This window comes from Myxocyprinus asiaticus, chromosome 46, assembly GCF_019703515.2.
Source record: "Myxocyprinus asiaticus isolate MX2 ecotype Aquarium Trade chromosome 46, UBuf_Myxa_2, whole genome shotgun sequence".
NCBI lineage: Eukaryota > Metazoa > Chordata > Actinopteri > Cypriniformes > Catostomidae > Myxocyprinus > Myxocyprinus asiaticus.
Genome location: NC_059389.1, coordinates 15,019,011 through 15,040,759, shown reverse-complemented (window position 1 = coordinate 15,040,759; position 21,749 = coordinate 15,019,011). Strand labels below are relative to the sequence as shown.

The following is a 21,749-nucleotide window of genomic DNA, read 5'->3' as shown; positions in this document are numbered from 1 at the left end:
TTTATTTATTTATTTATTTTTAAACTACAGGATTTTTTTTACAGTGTACTGTATACTCAAGAACGAGGAACATCTTCAACTTAAAGGAATATTCCAGGTTCAATACAAGTTAAGCTCAATCGACAGCATTTGTGGCATAATACTGATTACCAAAAATATTAAAAGCAGGGGCAAGTCAAAATTCTTAAAAAAGTTACAGTGAGACACTTAACTATGGAAGTGAATGGAGCCAATCCCTAAATGTTAAAATACTCACTATTTCAAAGTATAGCCACAATATGGGTGTTAACATGATTTTAGTGTGATATAATCTCTTACATTTTCTGTGTAAAGTTATAGCCAATTTTACAACAAACCCTAAAACCCTAAAATGACTGTAAAAATGACTTTTTAAACAGCTTTACAGCTCAAATAACACATGAGTTTTAACAGAAGTAATGCAAGTGCTTTTATAAAATTATAAGCTTCACATTTCTGCCTTTAAACCCTTCAAATATTGGCCCCATTTACTTCCATTGTAAGTGCCTCACAGAAACCTCGATTTTTCAAACCTTTTTTTTTTTAAAGAAAAGGAAGGACAAGTCGAAATAATTTTTTGTGGTAATCAACATTATGCCACAAATGCTGTCGATTGAGCTTAACTTGTATTGAACCTGAAATATTCCTTTAACCCATTTAGAACCATTTTAAAAACATGTCAAAATGACCTGCAAGACCAGGAACGGTTAAGAATAGATTGATGTAGGTTCCAACATAGTCTCATGACAACTCATTATAATTTGTACGAGATGGCGAAATCATAAGATATCATACGACTTGGCTTGTACAAAAAGGTACAACTTTTATTCCCATATAGAGACCAACCAATCAAATTTCAAAATTGATACAGTACAGACAAGAAAGGAAACATTTGGTTACTTATAGTTTTAGGGTTTCAGTAATGGGTTTAAGTTTATGTTTAGGTTTGGGTTAGGGGTTAAATGTAGGAAACATTTTAATAACATTGTTCGTTGTAGACTGACCATTTATTTTTCTCTATGGGAGTAAAAGTCGTTCGTTTTTGTATGAGCCAATTTGTACAATTTCTTGCAATTTTGTTATCTTGTTTGCCATCTAATCATTTGTCATATTATCTGTTTTATGATTGGAAATTCTTTCTATACCACTTTTTATAGTTGTAATGCCTTGGAGACAACGACAAACACAAGCAAAAAAGCATTGACCCCTATGAGCTCTCTTGAATCCTTTTCTATATAGTCTAGCAACATGATACAAATTCTTTCAGATACTATTTCCACTTAATTTATAAGGGCTAATGCCCTTAGTAGAAAATGATTCATGTTATTTGAAATACTGGGATGGAAATTGCATTATGGGTAAAGTTGTCATTTGAAAATGTAGACCTCTCCCCTCTCTTCCTCTCTCTGCCCTTCTCTGACTCTCTCTCACTCACTTTGCCAAACTTGTGCCCAATTTGAATAAGATCCCTTTCTGCCCCTGACACACACAGGGAATGCAAGCAGTCCAAAAACCCAGGGATTTTGTAATTTCCCAACTGACAAATTAATGCAAGACACAAGGACCTTGCAAAAAAAACACAAAAAAAAAACAACAACAACTAAGAAGAGCAAGAAGGGACAATACTAGTTTGGTAAGATTTATGTTATTTTGGATTATTTAGATGGATTATGCAGAATTACTATTTTAATGTTTATGTGATTGGCTACTTCTCAAATTCTATTAAATGTCATATTTTGTTAATGATGTATTGTTTTTGCTAATGTATTTATTATTTTGTGTATTAAGATGTGTTAATTTATCAGTTCAATTTCTGAGTAAAACCTATATAACTTTCTTTTATTCATTATTATTCTTATCATTCACAAATTTTAATGATAAGAATAATAATGATGACATTCATTATATAATTTTTATTATTGTTTTTGGATTTAAGACATCATCAACAGGAAAGCAATTATAGTTTGAAGTTTGGGTAATTTGGGTGTTTGAGTAGGCACATTGAAATAATTGGTGTTTGTACCTTCCTTTCAATTCAACATGGGCTTTGCAGTTTAATAATTTGTCAACTGATGCTTGTATCCAACCAAACAATTTTGATGCCATTTTATTGAATAGCCATGATGTCAAATTTTTCATCTTGAAAAATTCTACTGATAAGACTAGTGGGCAAGGTAATGTTGTTAAACTATCTTTCCAAAAACAATGCAAGTGTGCATAATAATGAAGGTCTATGGCCAAATGCATGTCTTCACAGTGAGTAGTATGTACTCAACAAGTATGCACGTATTAATATTAGTAGAGGGCTTGCTTACCTGACACACTATGTGTGTGAATGTGGACAGTGTTCTGGTCTTGTGACTCTCTTGGGGCTCTAGTGAGTCAGGGCCTCCTGTGGAATACAGCAGTGTTTACATTGGCTTTAATGCAGGCCTGCGTCCATGTGCACAGACCACAGTAGGAACAGAACTTTGCTTATTGGCCTATTCCTGATGGGCAGAGAACATACTCTGGCTGAATGGCGATACTGTGAGAGCCTTCTCTCCACCCCTGCTTCACAAGACCAGAATATAACTGTAGACATTTTTTAAACAGCATTTAAAAAAGGCATGTGTGACCGGTCATCTTAAAGAGTGGGAGTCCAGGGCAGGACTGTGATATGACACAGTTGGCCTTTATGAGACAGATTGGAGTTAGGCAGTTAGGAAATTAATTTTTGCTAATTAGGGTTTTGCTTTACATACTGCCTGTGAACATTGTGTGTGTGTGTGTGTGTGTGTGTGTGTGTTTTATAAAAATAATCATATACATAAAGCTGTTCTCACATCTTACTTGACAACTTTTGGCTATCAGTGTTAAGGGAACTCAAGTTATGTACAGTACTTATGAAATCACTTTTAATCCAAGACTAGTCGTAATCTATCTTTTAAAACCATGCTTTCATTTTCATTAAAGCTTAAAGTATTTATAAAGGGTGAAAAGTGAGTTAGTGTCTCATCAATAATACATTTTAAAATTTAAGTTGTTAATACTACGAATGCACCAAAAAAGCACCCCATGTGACTTGTGTAATATATTCCAAGTCTTCTGAAGCCATATGATAGATTTGTGTGAGAAACAGACCAAAATTTAAGTCGATATTCACTTATAGCCCACGTCTGGGTCCAGATTCAAAGTCAAATGGGCTAATTTTATTATACTTTTATGGTGATTTTTTTTTTTTTTTTTTTTTACAGATGTGGTCACTATGAACTACTGTGCTACATTACAAATCTTTGTCAAAAATAACAGTGTATGGATTTGGAAGATGATAGTGAGCAATTCATTTCTAAATGAACAATTCCTTTGATTCTAGTCCATGACTCATCTCAGACAGCCGAGTTGACATATTTCCGTCTTTCAAGTAGATGTTGAATGTGGCGTGTCTCTTCCTTCGACCTATTTGTGCATGTGAAAACATCCTGTCTGTGGCGCTTCTGAAAAAAATGCATATAAATGAAATAGAGTAAATATAATTTAAAAAATAGCGATATACTGGACCTGTTTTTTTGTTTTGTTTTTTAGGGTTTGGGGCTACAATTTAAACCTTATTTGTGTGCTTAGAAAGTGTTGTCTTTGGTTGTTAAGTTTGATTCAATTGGCATATAACCAGTAAAACAGCAGTAAGTAAGGCTTTCATAGAATTAGAAGTGTGAGATAAAAAGCTACTTCAGGGCTGTGCCAGGATGGAGGTCTCCTACATTCGCTCAGTGCATTTAAAACAGCTTGATTCAGAAAAACCTGAGCAATGGCCAAAAAGAAAAATTTAAGCAAAGTAGTGAATCATCACTGTGTTCATTATCAAACTGAATGTTAGCTTTTTAAAAACACACCGTAAAATGTTATCAGTTTTTTCCCAAGCATATTCCACTATCTGAATTGTTTAAAATTCAACTTACCAAGTCCAGGAACACTTCCTGTGCCACAAACAGTGAGCTTTTCTTCTTTTGAGGGAGAAAGGGAGTGTACGTGTGAATTTTTAAATGGGAGAGTGAATTAATGACGTCGTGTTTTCATTCAATTCCAAATTTCCACCCAGAGTACAGTAGCTCAGTCAGGTTTGTTTAAAAGCCTAGGAAACAGAGAAATTACCTTCAGAATGGCTAAAAAGAATTGCAGTTTGTCACTGATGTTTGAACCTAGCATTGGATGTTGTTGTGGCTTTAGATCAATGCTTCACTTTAGTTAAATATACAGTACACGAACGCATATACATAACTGTACATTAATGTAAAATGACCACCCTGTGTCTTCCTTTAGGTGAAACATGGGCTCTTTGTTTCTGCTGTGTGCGTTTTTCCATGTAATTTCCGCCACAATGCTTTTTGGAGACATGGCTGGTAGGTGAAAGTGTTTTTCTCCCCTGAGCTTATTGTTTTAATACATTCCAGCAATGCCTTTTAATCAAATGCATTAATTGTGCACTCAGTAATGTTTTCTTCATTGAAAAGTTTTAGCTTTAAAGAAATGAATAGTACTTGTGAAAACTGTTTAAAATTAAGTGCACTCACATGAGATGAAGACTCATATCAGTAGCATTATACAGTATAAGCAACTTTATTTTACATGGAGCTGGACCGCCACAGGGGGCTGCCATGTTGAGATCACATGACCAGCCAAATACTACTTAAATTATCTCAGTAATGAACCTTTTTCATAGTAGCGCCATCTTTAATTCTTTACAGGTATGACAACGAGGCAAGAGGGATAAACTGTCTTTTCAATGGTTATAAGGTTAAATTGTTTTGGATCGTTCTGCTGACGAAACATTGAAAAAACATCTTTTCAACAAATTTCAATAGACAAAAAACTCCAGAAAACATAAGTTGTGGAAAATTGGATGTGATTTAGGACATTTACGCAACTTTATATAGTGCATGCCATTGAAGTGAATGTACCGTGCTTTCCAAACGGCATAAATTATGCCTTCGGAGGGCACTTTGAACACTTTGAAACTAAGTTCTAAGTGATAACAAGCATGATAGTCATATTGTAGGATAGTTTCAAACAGAATTTCCAGTAAAAATTATTTTAAAAGTTTTGAATGTTTTTTAGCCCCACACCTTTCGGCCCTCCAAAGCTCTCACAGAGTATGATACAGTCTTTGAAGGGAATAGGGCATTTGGATGATCACTACTGAATGGAACACACCCCGTCTACCCTCACAGCCACGCTTTTATTCATGTAAAAATTTAAATATGGCACTTCTGTGAATAAAGCCTACGTCCCTTTAATCGAACAATTTCACTTATGGAATATATTAATCATGGCTAACTCTGAATAACCCAAATGGCATCAATAACTAAAAACTATTGCATTTACATGATGCAGCATCCACACCACTACGTGTCAGTATAACTCAGACAACTCTGACATTGAAACATAGAATGCACTCTTCTGTAAAAGAGAAGTTCAAAATAAAGTCTTTATTACTGACTATATGTAAATGTTATATACAATGGGTATGCAACATTTCTATTGTTCATGTTGAAATGTGTTTCTTTTGTAAATAGAATATAATAATAATTTTTTTTACCTCTGTTTTACAGATCAGGACAGCACCCTTAGTGTAAGCATTCCAACTGAACAGCCACTGCGCCCCCTGCTGGGTGGGAGCATGGTTATTACCTGCTACTTTCAGGACAACACTGTCCATGACCCTGGTGCCCCAACCATCGCCCCTCTGTCCCACCGCATTAAATGGAGCTACATTTACAAGGGCAGAATAACCCTTATTCTGGTTGCCACCGGGGGCCTAGTACAGGTTCATACAGACTACCTGGACCGGGTCCATATGGTTAATTATCCCATGGTGCCAACTGATGCTACCATTGAGATCTCAGAACTCCGTTCCAGTGACTCTGGCACCTACAGGTGTGAGGTCATGCAAGGAATTGAAGATAACTATGATTCAGTGGAAATGCAAGTTCAAGGTAATGCCTTCTCAAGCTGTTTAGTCAACTAGTTTTATTTTCTATGAGATGACTTATATAACACAGAAATGACTGACAGTGATAGTTAAAGGAGTTAAAGCTTTAAAATTAGTGTAAAATGGGTGGATATCAAGATTTTCAGTAAATATCTATTTAAATTTCAGTCTGTTCCTTGCACAAGCTATCATATGGAATATAGCACACATACTTTTATTATATTTTTATGGAGCTTTTTTTTTTTTTTTTTTTTTGAAGCTTGAAAGTTTTATGTTTAGGTGAATTATTCCTTTAAATTAACTGATCAAATCTGTACAGGTATTGTGTTCCACTACCGAGCAATTTCTACCCGATATACCTTAACATTTGAGACAGCAAAGGCAGCCTGTATCCAGAACAGTGCTGTAATTGCAACCCCTGCACAGCTACAAGCTGCTTATGATGATGGATTCCATCAGTGTGATGCTGGCTGGCTCTCAGACCAAACTGTGAGGTAATGTGAAAATGCTGAAGCCTAATACATAAAACAAAAATCTCAATTCAGCATGTCATTTTTTATGGTGCAATGTAAGTAATTGTTTTTTGTTGCCTTTTAAAGACCCCGTGAAATCATAGTCTTTAGCCATGCCACACCCAAGAACCATGATTTGCTACTTGTTTGACAGTACCAGGTGGTCTTAAAGGGTTAGTTCACTCAAAAAGGAAAATTCTTTCATCATTTACTCACCCTCATGCCATCCCAGATGTGTATGACTTTCTTTCTTCTGCAGAACACAAACAAAGATTTTTAGAAGAAAATCTCAGCTCTGTAGGTCTATACAATGCAAGTCAATGGTGACCAGAACATTAAGCTCCAAAAAGCACAGACAGTCAGCTTAAAAGTAATCCATAAGTGGTTACATTTATGTCTTCTAAAGCGATACGATCACTTTGGGTGATAAACAGATCAATATTTAAGTCTTTACTTTTTCGGGCTCCAAAGCATGAGAGGATCTATTTCAAGTAGCCTGTTGCATGACGTAAGCGCGTTTGCATGTTCAAATGAAAGCAAAACCAATGAAGCTTGTGAACAGCACTCTGTTGTAAATAAACCAAGCTGCACTTCTGGTTGTATCGCTTCAGATCTCGCGTGAACATGCAAACTCGCTTACATCATGCAAGAGTTTGTGTGAACTCGGTCCTCTCATGAACGCGCATTGGAAAGTGACCAGAAGTAAACAATTACAGTATAGTAAAAGGGACTTAAATATTGATCTGTTTCTAACTCAAAGCGATCATAACGCTTTAGAAGACATTAATTTAACCACTGGTGTTGTATGGATTACTTTTATGCTGACTGTCTGTGCTTTATAGAGCTTAAAAGTTCTAATCACCATTCACTTTCATTGTATGCACCTACAGAGCTGAAATATTCTTCTAAAAATCTTTGTTTGTGTTCTGCAGAATAAAGAAAGTCATACATATTTGGATGGCATGAGAGTGAGTGAATGATAAGAGAATTTTCATTTTTGGGTGAACTATCCCTTTAAGAGGAGGGACATTCCCATTCTAGAGAGCATTTGATTGGACAAAAATCTGAAAAGTGCAAGATAAGACATCATTATTTTTGAACCACTTTCCTAAGAGAAAGACACATTTTAGAAAGTACATTTTAAATGCACATATCTGCTAATAGTTTATTTTGTCAACTTTTTAAGGATAAACTAGCACAAAGATGTCTTCAAAGCTAATAAAGACTAACTAAAGCCACAAAACTACAAATTAGATTTCATGGGGTCTTTGAAAATGTAATCAGTTAATAACTATGATCAAAATGTATTCAATTTTCTTAAGGTATCCTATTCATGAGCCAAGGGAGCCTTGCTACGGAGACAAAGAAAATTTCCCTGGGGTACGAACATATGGAGTCCGAGATGTCAATGAGACTTATGATGTGTACTGCTTTGCAGAGAAAATGTCAGGTACCACGGCCAGTGTTTCCATACTATGGTGTATCCATTTAGTCAGAGTTTGTGTGTTTTCCAGTGTTTTTACTTTGTGGATTCTCCTCATCACCCAGGGAAAGTGTTCTACTCCGTATCTGTGGAGAAGTTCACTTTTGCTGGGGCTGACAAGCAGTGTGCAAACCTTGGTGCCCAACTGGCCACCACAGGGCAATTGTACCTGGCATGGAAGGCTGGCATGGATATGTGCAATGCAGGCTGGCTAGCTGACAGGAGCGTACGGTATCCCATTAACATAGCTCGACCCCAGTGTGGTGGGGGGCTTTTGGGAGTTCGAACTGTTTACCTGTTCCCGAATCAGACTGGTTACCCCTACCCGGACTCCCGCTATGATGCAATCTGTTATCGAGGTAAGCACAGTGAATGTTCATTGTTGTGTGTTTATTGCATTTTTTACTTTGTTGTGTATGCACTTAAAATCATTAACCCATACCATATTAATCATCTTCTCACATCATTAAGTGTAACATAAAATCATTAATAACCTCAGTAATACAATTTAACACTTTATTATTTTGCAGAACATGAAGACAAGGTTTTAACAACTCCCTCGCCATTCCCTGAAATATACACTACCACAGATTCCAGACTCAGTGTGGCAACAGTTACCTCAAGCTCTTTAGACTATACTAAAGAGGTGATCACAGAGGGGGAGCTCCTTGGGGTATTAGTGACAGAAGAGCCCCTTAACACTACCAGTGTGGAAAGCCTCCTATCTCTACCTCCCAACATAACTGAGATAGAAGACGAAGTCATCGGTTTCGCCACTGCTCAACCTTATCTGGGATATGAGATTCCCAAGGACAATGTCACCTCTGGTAAGAGGGTGAATTTTGTTGTGGTCATGCCATGTTTGTTCCAAGTTGATGTTTTATTTATATTGTTCTCAACAAAGCATTCTGTATTGGGTAAAATTAAGTCAAAGACATTTGCAATGGTAGGTTGACTTCTACCCATATATAGTGGGATAGTTAACCCAAAAAAGGAAAATTCTGTCATCATTCATTCACCGTCATGTTGTTCCAAACATGTATGATTTTCTTTCTTCTGGGGAACATAAAAGGAGATGCTAGGCAGAGTGTTAGCCTAAGTCATCATTCACTTTTATTTAGGCTTGGGATCGATGCCTTTTTCATGCATCAATAATCAGAAGATTTTCCCGATAATTATCGATATACTTCATATTGGGATTTTTTTTTCATAATGGGCTGCTCGTTGCACAATCATATTTGTCTTTTCAGACTTATTTCTCTTGACAATTTTGGTAAAGTGTAAGCGGCAGGGTAAATTAAAGGGGGTCGCACACCGGACGTGTTTGGTGAACAACATGGTGCGTTCTAAAATTCCAAATCGAACATGGAAAAAATATAGGCCGGGGATTTGAGTTTATCCATTGGTTGTTGATTGGATTGTGAAAATATGGGTGTTGTTGCATAGTGGAACAGAGGCAGATGTGAATGTAAGTTTGCAGTGGACACACACCCCTACCACTGTGCTGGTAGAGTCAGAGCCAGTTATCAGTGAAACTGAGCAGCGATCTCAACACATTTATGATCAAAATAACAACATATATGCACGAGCACATCGCGGTCTTTGCTTATGAAGAGGCTGTAGCCATTGAAAAACTAATGAGTAAAAGATAACCATGTTTTAACGTTTTGAATCACAATACACTGAATAAAAAGGGAAAAAAACACTTGCTCATGCTGTTCATTCCAAGATAACTGCATTAAAAAATATAAATATACTCCAGGGGCATCCGAAGCGTTGTATTCATTAGTGATCACCTCAGGCCAGGCCTCAATTCAGGCGTGAAATGTCTCGAACACAACCGCAAATTCGCCGTTATTACTCCTCATTCGTGTAAATTCAATGTAAATTCAAGACAGCTTACCTGTAACCAAGGAAGTTTGGGTTAAGGAACGATAGTTTTGAAGGAAAACAGACAAAAATACACCTTGCTATCTTCACCAACATGCGATTGACACTTCGTTCAACTCTACGCAAGGTTGTGGTATTTATAAGAAAGGGGTGGGGTTTAAGCGGAATAAATAATTGGGGAATTCCTGTATATGTCACCAGAAAGAAGTCACCGGAAGATCGAATTATGAAATGTTGATTAAAGATTACAAGGTCAAAAAAATAAAAATAAAACATATGCATGGATGAATTGTTCACAATAAGATCAATAACATGCATTTAGAAAATAGATATGGTGAATTTTAATTTCATGCCGACATCAAACAGAGGCCAACTGGGTATATTGGAAAGCACACAAATTGGGCTTCTAATGTAAATGGCAGCTAATTTTAATATGTCGATGCCTCAAAAATATATCTATAAAATAGCGTGCTGATCAATAATCGATATTTAAGGACATACCTACTTTTATTGCATCTTTTTTCCATACAATAAAAGTGAATGGTGATTGAGACTGTTATGCTGCCTTACATCTCCTATTGTGTTCCACTAAGAAAGTCGTACAAGTTTGGAGCAACATAAATGACAGATTTTGACATTTTTGTGTTAACTATCTTTTTAAGTGGTGACCATGACCAAGGCAGTGAAGTGACACTCCACTGCCCTCTGCAGGGCTACCAATTACAGCAAAGTTAACTCTGCTTTGTGACTTTTTCTCACCTAGAAACTAAAGGAGTAGTGTTCCACTATCGTGCTGAATCCAGGCGCTATGCTTACACCTTTGAAGAAGCACAAATAGCTTGTCAGAGGCTGGGTGCAGTCATAGCCACCCCTGAACTCCTTCAGGCTGCTTATGAGGCTGGACTTCATCAGTGCAGTGCAGGCTGGCTACAGGACCAAACTGTGAGGTTAGCATATGTTTTGTTTACAAATGCTTCCCTATGTGTTTCTTGACTCAGTCATTTCTGTTGAATTCATTAGAATATTGGCTCAGAAATGGCATTTTAAAGGGATAGTTCACCCAAAATTCAGTTCCAAACCTGTGTACTTTCTTATTTCAGTGGAACACAGATGTTTGGCCGTATGTTAGTCTCAGTCACCAATCACTTTCATTGCATAATTTTGCCATACAAAGAAAGTCAATTGAGGTGATTGAGTATGTTATTCTGCTTAGCATCTATTCTTGTGTTACCCGGAATAAAGAAAGTCATGTGGGTTTGGAACAACATGAGGGTGAGTAAATGATGAGAGAATGTCAATTTTTGGGTGAACTATTTGAATAACACCTTATGTGAAATTACTGTATGCATTGTGGTTAGGTATCCAATTGTGTATCCTCGAAATAAGTGCTCTGGAGATCAGGAGAACGCTCCAGGTGTACGCTCCTACAATGTTAGGCCTGCACACGAGCAGTATGATGTATACTGTTACATGGAGCAATTAAAGGGTGAGTACAGTACATATTTGAATATACTGTCCTTTCAATTTAATTTAGTTTTATTTTTCACTCTATAACTTTTTGTTTTATTTCATCAGTGTTTCTAGTTTCAGTTTAGTTTGATTTTTTCAGTATATTTATTTATTTCATTTTATTTTTAGTTAAGTATTTTAGGGTGGCCAAAGTTAATGCTTTAACTGATATCATTTAAATATGTTTAACATTGTTTAATTTCATAGGGCGGTGTTTTCGCTATATAGGGTCATTTTCATATTTAATATTAAAGAGTGTTGTACCAGTATAATATACAGTATATATTATATATATGTATAAATTATATGGACATTATATATTATTTGAATATACTGTATATTACTATTTTGTAGCCATGAACATTTATTTTATTTTAGTTTACATTTTTCCAATTATGTTAGTAATGCTTATTTTTATTTCTGTCAACAAATATGTTTTCTGTAGTTTTCATTTTAGTTTTTGTTAATGAGAGTAACAATGCACTTGATACATTTCATAAAATATAATCTCTATAAATTCTATAAATGTAATACATTTCTGGCTCTATCTCTCAGGGGAGATTTTACACAAGACTTCACTGGCAGGCTTCACTTACTATGAAGCTGTTGCCCATTGCAGAAAACTAGGTGCTACTCTTGCCTCAACTGGAGAACTTTACGCTGCCTGGAATCAGGGTTTTCACAAGTGCAGTCCTGGCTGGCTGTCTGATCTCAGTGTCCGCTTTCCTGTCCGCAATCCACACTTCGGTTGTGGTGGAAACAGGACCGGAGTGCACACTATTTATGCCAACCCAAACCAAACAGGCTTCCCAAACCCATACTCCAGATATGATGCCTATTGCTTTAAAGGTACCACATCTTATATAAGTGTTTGCTATTTAAAGAGAGACTGTTGTTCACCCAAATATTAAATGAATTAATTCCGTCATCATTTGCTCACCCTCATGTTCCAAACCCATTCAACTTGCTTTCTTTCATGGAGCATAAAAGGCGATGTTATGAAGAATGTTAGCCTCAGTCACTATTCACTTTCATTATATGAAAAAAGATGTAATGAAAATGAATAACGACTGAGACTAACATTTTGACAAACACTGGGTTTAGAACAACATAAAGGTGAGTAAATGATGACAGTATTTTCATTCTTGAGTATCTTAAATTATACCTTTAAGGCAAGAGTGAGTATTGATATCGCATTTTCTTAATTATTTTTTCAGCAAATCTGTCTATGCTGCTTGATGAGGATGTGTTGAACGCTACAGGAATTGGAATGGATCTTAACAAAATGGATATAACAGAGCTGCTGAGACCTGGTATAAGATGCTTTCGATATCTCCAGTCTTTGTTCTATTATTGTCATATTTAGGGGTGCTGACTTTTAATTGTGTGTTACAGCTCGTCCAATCGTCCCTCCCATGTCAGTGGACATATCTGGATCAGGCTCAGCATCAGGCTTTCCTGATTTCAGTTCCGGGGATGGGTCTTGGAGTGGCAGGCCAAGTGGGGACATATCTGGAAGCGGCAGTCCAAGTGGGGACATATCTGGAAGCGGCAGCCCAAGTGGGGACATATCTGGAAGCGGCAGCCCAAGTGGGGACATATCTGGAAGCGGCAGTCCAAGTGGGGACATATCTGGAAGCGGCAGTCCAAGTGGGGACATATCTGGAAGCGGCAGTCCAAGTGGGGACATATCTGGAAGCGGCAGTCCAAGTGGGGACATATCTGGAAGCGGCAGTCCAAGTGGGGACATATCTGGAAGCGGCAGTCCAAGTGGGGACATATCTGGGAGCGGGAGACCCAGTGGGGACATATCTGGGAGTGGGACACCCAGTGGGGACATATCTGGGAGTGGGAGACCCATTGGGGGCATATCTGGGAGTGGGGGACCCAGTGGGGACAAATCTGGTTCTGGCCAAAGTGGCGAAGGATCAGGTTATCTTGTGTGGTTCCTAGAAGGTGCAGATACACTCAGCTGGCAGACTTCTGCCTCAGGCAGTGCTCAGGAGGCAAGAGAAGGAAGTGGTAGTGGCAGTGGTGTTATTATTTTTTCTGGAATTGGATCTGGAGAAGAATCAGGGGAGGCTTCTGGACTCCATCAAGAAATAAGTGGAGCTAGTGGCCTTCCGTCAGGACTCGGCAGTGGACTTAGTGGTTCGGGATCAAGTGGATTCTACAGTGGGGGTGAATCGAGTGGGTCAGGCTTCTCTGGGCTGTCATTTATAGATACAGAAATGATCGATCTGACTGAAAGAACATCTGGAGAACAGGAATTGTCTGGTGTTTCCCCGTTTAGCTTCAGTGATTTCAGTGGCGTTGGCTCTGGTTCTGGAACATCTGGTTCAGGTACTTCTGGTTCTGGAACATCTGGCCACATTGAAAGAAGCAGTGGAGAGATCATAATTCTATCAAATGATGAGGTCATTGACTTAACCTCTAGGCCTACAACTGGAATAGAAGAGGGTCGTGGATCAGTGGAGATCAGTGCAGATGGCAGTAGTCAAGATCATGAGGACCTTTCCATCTCTCTTCCTAATAGTACTTTATATGAGGATTACTTGAGTGGCAATGAGACTGATGATCTCCTCCAAGAAAGAGATGAGCAACTTAATGCCACAACAGAGACGTTTGATGTCACTGATCAGTCACCATTAAACACAACATTACAAACCACCTCAGCATTCACAACTTCACCTTCAGTTTCTCTACAAACACCACAGGCTATGGAGGAGCCATTTGCTACTTATGGTAAAAAGCTTAACAAATCTATAATACAGTCTTTTTATTAAACATCTACCTACATATTATTAAAGGCATAGTTCACCCAAAATGTTATATTCTGTCATCATTAACTAACTCTCATGTTGTTCCAAAACCTTTCTTTCTTCCATTGAACACATAAAGAGATGTAAGGCAGAATGACAGTCTGAGTCACAGTTCATGTTCATTGCATATTTTTTCTCAATAAAAGTGAATGGTGACTGAGGCAGTCACTCTGCCTAACATCTCCTTTTGAATTCCACAGAAGAAGGAATGTCATAAAGGGTTGGATCGACATGAGGTCGAGTAAATGATGACAGAATTTTCATTTTTGGGTGAACGATACCTTTAGCATTTAGAAAAGGTGTCATGAATATGTTTATCGTTGGCAGCTTCCGTTAACGCTTGTGATCAAAACCCCTGTGGTGATGGCTCATGCTCTGTACAAGATGGCATTGCGATCTGTAAGTGTCCATCAGGATTCAGCGGGGAGAACTGCTCAATGCGTAAGAGAAAATTTTAAAGTATTTACAGCATATTAAAAATAATTGACCATAAACTACACTTTGTTTAGCTGTTGTAAGTGGAAACTGATTTTGATGTTTGTACATGTGCACAAATGCTCCTCTCATGCAGCTCACAATTGTCTAATCTTACATCAAGAATTCACCATAACATAAAACGTGAATTCTTCCGTCAAGCATGTGAAATAAATAGATATAGATACCCTGCTGAAAAGACCTGCTTTGACCAGCGTTTACATTTAATCATTTAGCAGATCCTTTCATGCAAAGCAACTTATAATTATCGAAGGGAGAACAGAATACATGTAATGCTACATACCAAATTTCCCTGACTAGAGTAGTATAACACTAAAGCAGTAGAGGAAGTAAAAGTTTATTTAAATATATATATAGTGTATATATATATATATATATATATATTTATTTATTGTTTTTTTTTTTTTTACGCAGCCTGGTGAAGACACCAGCACACAAGCATCCCATGCTGGTCACTAGCCTCCAAAACACAACATATACTAGCTATGCTAGTCTTGTCAGTATAATGAAGAGTCTTTGTAATATCCACTCTTTGCAAAAGAATATGAAATTCTGTTTTTAAGGTTCAACCACCTGTCTCTATTTCCTTTAGCTTTGTAACTTGCTACTTTCTACAGACCTGAGTAAGTTTAGCTAGCCTTTCATGATTAGCCTCTCCTTAAAAGCTCATACTGAAGATTGAAGTACTCATTGTCTCCTCTGCATTGTCAGCGGTGCAGGGATGTGCTGAGGGATGGATAGAGTTCATGGGCAGCTGTTACATTCATTTTGAAGAGCGTGAGACCTGGACCAGTGCTGAGCAGCACTGTCAGGAGCTAAACTCTCACCTGGTTAGCATATCTTCCCAGCAAGAACAAGAGTTTGTCAGAGGTGAGTAGAATCCCATCTCTAATGAGGATATGCCTGTTGATCTAATAGTAAATGCTCACAAATTTGTAAATCACCTAGCTCAGGCTCACGACTATCAGTGGATTGGACTCAATGACATGTCTGTGCAGAATGAGTTTCGTTGGACAGACGGAAGCCCTTTGGTGAGAAATAAGTCCTCCAAGATTCTTTCCAAATTGATTGACGAATGTGATCCAAGACATTTTGCAATGATCATTTCAAGCAGTGTTATATTCTCTGCAGGAATATGAAAACTGGAGACCCAACCAGCCAGATAATTACTTCAGCACAGCAGAAGACTGTGTTGTGATGATATGGCATGAGGATGGCCAATGGAATGACGTACCCTGCAATTACCATCTTCCTTTCACTTGCAAGAGTGGACCTGGTAAGAAGATGATAGACATTAACTTTAGCGCCAAGTCAGTCCCACCCAGTTTGCTGTATTTCATAGTCAGTTATTTAATGACATTACAGTCATTACATTAATTTATAAAAATTATAGTGCAGCTAGGTCAAGCTACTTCGTTATAACTAGGGATGTGGAAAACTGTATATTTTTAAAATCGACAAGTCAACAACCCACTCACTAATCAGTCTTGGAAGCCCTGTATAATTTGGCTGCTTTCAGGTTCACCTGACCCTGATTGAATGTGTTTTTTGGGGGTGTTTACATAAGCGTTCTGGCACTAAAAAGCTAGACACAGCGCAACAAACAGAACAGAATGCAGGTGTGTCGAGCAGTGTTCGGTACAACTTACTTTTAACTCAATAAGTAGTGTAATGCATTACACTTAATATTCTTGTATCAGATTACAGTTACTGACTTTCAGTTAAGTAAATTACTTTTAAGTACTTTACTTGGGTTACACATAATAATATTATTTATGTAGAAGACATTTAAAAAATGAGTTATGTTCAACAGCTATGTAAGGGAGAAATACGTGGACAATGAAAAAGGAAATATAGACATTATTTTGAATTCGTTGAGTGAAAAAAAAACTCTACTTTCAAAAGTGTTTTAGAAAGTTACTTTAAAGTCAATTAATTAGTAATGTGATGACTTTTTCCATTAATTAATCAGCAAAGTGATCTGATTACAATTTTAGAGAAGTAATTAGTCATTTGTTGTGGATTACTTTTTTCAAGCAACTTACGTAACACTGGTATCGACATGCAGTTTTAAAAGTTGAGGTTCTTTTTACCCTGACACAGCCTCAAAAAAAAAAAAAAAACGGTACTCCTGCATGAGGCTTTCTCACTGGAACCATTTGCTTTTTTTTTAAAGAAAAGGAGGGGCAAGTCAAAATAAATGTTTGTGTTTAATCAATATTATACCACAAATGCTGTCGATTGAGCTTAACTTGTATTGAACCCGGAATATTCATTTAAAATTGGACGATGTACGATGGATATTGTCAATGCAGATCAAGTACTATTGCCTTGGAGTATAAATATGGAAGATAAATGTTTTTGCTTTTTTTTTGTTTTTTACTTTCTCACTGTAGTCACATGTTCATCACCTCCTGAGGTAAAGAATGCCAAGATGTTAGGCAATCACAGAGAGCGCTACCCTGTTAACTCGATTATTCGATACCAGTGTGACAGTGGATTCATGCAGCGCCACCTGTCTGTTGTGCGCTGTATGACAGATGGTCAATGGGAGGAGCCTCGAGTGGAGTGCATAGGAGGTAAGTAAACTCTACAGACACTTGGTTAGGAAATACTAGAATAGGTTACACTGGATGCAGTTAACATTACATTAAATATCTCGTAAAACCATATAGCACTTTGTCTATCCATTTCAATGATTGAAAACTGTCAATCCCAACCGTAAAGTCAACAAAAGCGTTTGTGTCAATGTTACTACCTTCCTCAACAGGTAAAATAATCAACAGCCTACGGAAAAGATCCCTCAAGACACGTCCTAAAGCAGTCAATAGTCGGATATGGAGAAAGGTCCTCTAAACAAGACAAAGGGCGTACACTTCAAAACATCCAGAGGACTTTAAATCATAAAGATCATCTGTACAGAAGCCTTTTTACCCAAAAGAAAAACTGAAAGGGACCAACCTTATGTAATGATACATTTTTCTGTAGTTCGCCTGGCTGATTGGTTTACAAGTGCTACTCGCAGCTCTGTCTTTGGGGGGAACCAAGAAAGAGATTTAGGTTTATTTAAATAGGATTTTATTCTGCCATATTTTAGTCCATAATTGCTGGGTAATAAGAAACAAACTAATCTATAAAGAACGAAAGTATACAGACTGAATAGAACAGAGTGCCTTTGAGTTTAAGTAAATTTTACCATTAGTGCAAGTGTTTGTAATAATTTCTTCCAGGCCACAAGGTGACACTGTTGTTTACTTGTGTGAACTGCTAACATTGTCCCACCATTGTTTTACAAACCTACATTACAAACTACACTACACTACAAACCTAATTGTCCAAAGCAGCCTCCTAATTTGCATACTTCTAGTGTGCACTAAAAGTGTGTACTTTCCTAGTGAATGAAAAGTACTTTTGAAAATGCAGAAAGACAGGACTACACCAGTATTGGGACAAACTACAGTACGTCATAAAAAATACGTCTGTTACCACAGATTCCTTTGCCACATATTGTTTTAATTTGCATGTAAGTGCTAGGATCTATAGATACATTCATTACTTTAAAATCTATCATTACTATACTTGTTGGTTCACACATTTAAAAACTGTTGAGGTAGCTTCCGCTTTGCATTCCTGGTCATTTGTATACACCTGAAAAAAGAGGGCAGCAATATTAGCTTAAAAAGCATGCACAGATGCATACTAAGAAAGTCTAATGGAAATAGTTCAACATTTGGGCATCATTGTTATAATATTTTACAAGCTATGAATTGGGATGCACTAATTCTAAACTTGAATACTATTTAGAACAGATTGTATGTGAAGTGGGATGCAGCCCAAGACTTTTGAGCACAATTTTAATGCTGTATATAATAGACGAAAGATGGATATGCATGTAAGAGTAACACTAAAGTTTAGAACAAGACAAAAGGCTTTAATAACTACAGCTGGATACAATGGCATTTAAGGTAGCACATTAGTATTTCAAATTCTTTAACATTTAATTTTTTTTTTTGGTTTGTTGCAGTTTAAATGTCTCGTTTGACGACAGAGAACAAGTTATCTCTGTGAAACTAAAAATCTACAGTATGTGAAAGATAAAATGCCCCTTTCTTTTAAAATGCTTTTTCTACATTCCTAAATAGACAGATTTTTTTAAATTAGAAAGATATACTGTCTAAAGTATCTGTAATGATAAAATTATAATGTATACCTGCTACTGCAGAGAACAACTGCTTACGATCAGCTTGATTCAGAAGCACTTATTCCTTGTGCAATGCATTAGCTTTTCTATAATTTATTGATTTACATGTTCATATAATCCTTAAACCTTAAAGAGTGATACAGGTAAACAGATTTGGCTTGCTGTCCATAGAGGAGGGGATAGAGAGTGATACTTGTTTCCCCCAGACTACTTAATTCATAGAAGTTAGTTTCGAAATGATAGAGATAATAGAAATAAAGGTAGAGTTGGATGCTGAAAGAAGTGTCATGGGAGTGATGTAGTGAGGGAAGCTGCCTATTTATTTTTGTGAATGTGATAAACAAGCTCTTCCTGAATTGTCTTTTAAAACTTAAGCTACTTAAGCATTCATATTCCAATGACAGAATTTTCCAGTTGCCTGTTTTAATATTCCAGTTCGAAGTTGATCAAATTAAAAGTATACACTAATAAGCCAACATACACACATAATCAGTTTATTAGAAAGTCTGACCTCACCTTATTCAGCCCCGCCCCTTTTCAGCTCTCCACTCTTCCGAATTTTGTCATCTAACTTCCTGTTTGTATTGAAGCTACTAAGAAGAGTCGATCAAAATGGGTTTTGTGTGGGAGCACAGAAAGTATTTTTCACCAAGTGTTGATGGTGAGTCTACAGCACCCCTTTACTATGTGAAAATGCTCGTGAGGTGTTTTTCTGTCGCTGTGAATGTTTATTTCAGATCACATTCAGACAGCTATGACACACTGCACTTTTTCATAATACAAGCGTTTAACTGTTATATGTGTAATTCTCCTTAATTTTTAGGTTTCAATTTAATAATTTGTGTTAAAATGTGTAGTTACATGAAATCTCCAACAGTGACAGCTCGTATTACACATGCAAGTTCAACATTAAAGAAAATTACAATTGTACTTTTTAAAATTAATTTGTCACCCTAAATTTTTTGTAGAGGCTTAAATGTGATTGAAATGTTTGTAAACAGAATAAAAAATAAAACAAACACTTTCACGTGCATGTGTAAGTAAATAAATAGGTGTACCCCTTCCCGGTTTAACGCTAAAAAAATCTGCTTACCTTAACTATAATGCGATGGGTGAATGACATGAGAAGGTGATCAGAGGTTTCTTACAGTGATATTTTTAATGACTTTAAGTTGTCTCTTGGAGTTTCATGAGCACAGAGGCACATCAGTACGTCCACGGAGTGAAGGTAGGATCTTGTGTATTTATGAATGAAGTACTCTTGTTTTAAAATCTCCCCGCACTGCTTCCAGTTGTATGACAACTCCTGAACATTTTAAAATACTCATGTTAGCTTATGACAACTCTATAACCTGTAAATCAACTTCGCTAGCTAATTACACTTTGACATCAACACCATAGATATCTACATAGAACCGCTAGAACGGAAGTTCCAAGACAACATTTTCAAGATGGCTGCGTGCTAGTTTCTCTGGCGCATAAGGTGAATCCAGTGAGGAAAAACAACTGGAATTGCTCTCTGTTGTATCCATTCTCAGCAACATCCAACTTATTCATTTTGCTCTTTATCACTGAGCTCGTATCTGTCCTAGTGCCCCTGAAACTCTGAAATAAACAGACTAAATGTGTGTGAATAAAGGCGATTTCCTCCTAATACCAGAGCCTGGTCATTAAGTAGACTCTAGAGAGAGAGAAAGAGGTGTATAACTTTCTTCTGCAGAACACAAATGAAGATTTTTAGAAGAATATTTCAGCTCTGTAGGTTCATACAATGCAAGTGAATGGTGATCAGGCCTTTGAAGCTCCAAAAATCACAAAGACAGCAAAAAAGTAATTCATACAACTCCAGTGGTTTAATACATGTCTTCTGAAGTGAACCATTTGGTTTTGGGTGAGAACAGACCAAAATTTAACTCCTTTATAACTGTACATCTTGACAGCAGTCTCCTTGGCACTCATGATTTCAAGTTCAATTACACTTCCTATAGCGCCATCTTGCACTCTGCGCATGCATCAAACACTAGGAAGTGTAAACGAGCTTGAAATCATGATCGTGCCTAGAGACTGCAATGGCAAGAGGAACAGTGAAAAAGGAGTTGCAATTTGGTCTGTTCTCAACCAAAACCAACTGGATCACTTCTGAAGACATGGATTAAACCACTGGAGTCTTATGGAATACTTTTATGCTGCCTTTATGTGCTTTTTGGAGCTTTTGGAGTTCTGGTCACCATTCATTTGCATTGTATGGACATACGGAGCTGAGAAATTCTTCTAAAAATCTTTGCTTGTGTTCTGCTGAAGAAAGAAAGTCATACACATCTGGGATGACATGGCTGTGAGTAAATGATGAGAGAATTTTCATTTTTGGATGAACTATCCCTTTTAGCATTTTATATATAGTATGGCATGCAAAAAAAGGGTCCATGAACTTTTTAAAATCAGCATCAAGATATAAGATTAAACCTTAATGCATCTGTATAATGGAAAGTGTAGATTTTATGTCCGGTAATTGGACACCATTTCTTGTAAGTTTTTTAAAATTTTTACCATCTTCACTAGTTCACATTAAATGGTCCTGTAGTTTCACTTTAAAAAACTATAGTTTATAAAAGTGCAGATACAGTATTCTATGTAGTTTAAATATTTTGTGTGGATGGATGGACGGATGGATAGATGTACTGCATGCAAAGTAGAAGGCATGTAGGCCTTTTTTGAGAAAAGGGGCAAAGTAGGACATCCACAGCATTACTCAACATCTTACACCTCAGCAATTAATATGGTGAACATACAGTCTCTAATTCATAAAATTTTCTCAAGGGAAAAAGGAAAACCTGAATGATGATGAATACAC

General features: G+C 37.0%; 1 protein-coding gene across 1 annotated transcript; it reads left to right on the top strand.

The window, feature by feature from the left end:
• The first annotated feature begins 1,505 nt into the window (after positions 1-1,505).
• acanb (aggrecan b) lies at positions 1,506-19,929 on the top strand. Its single transcript, XM_051690234.1, has 18 exons — positions 1,506-1,651; positions 4,318-4,397; positions 5,607-5,990; positions 6,306-6,480; positions 7,821-7,948; positions 8,047-8,340; positions 8,512-8,808; positions 10,635-10,818; positions 11,230-11,357; positions 11,936-12,229; positions 12,598-12,693; positions 12,776-14,125; positions 14,530-14,643; positions 15,409-15,567; positions 15,646-15,728; positions 15,829-15,973; positions 17,094-17,276; positions 17,468-19,929. Exons 2-18 carry the CDS (start codon positions 4,325-4,327, stop codon positions 17,551-17,553), a joined length of 4,173 nt encoding a protein of 1,390 aa, XP_051546194.1. The 5' UTR covers positions 1,506-1,651; positions 4,318-4,324; the 3' UTR covers positions 17,554-19,929.
• Positions 19,930-21,749: the final 1,820 nt, after the last annotated feature.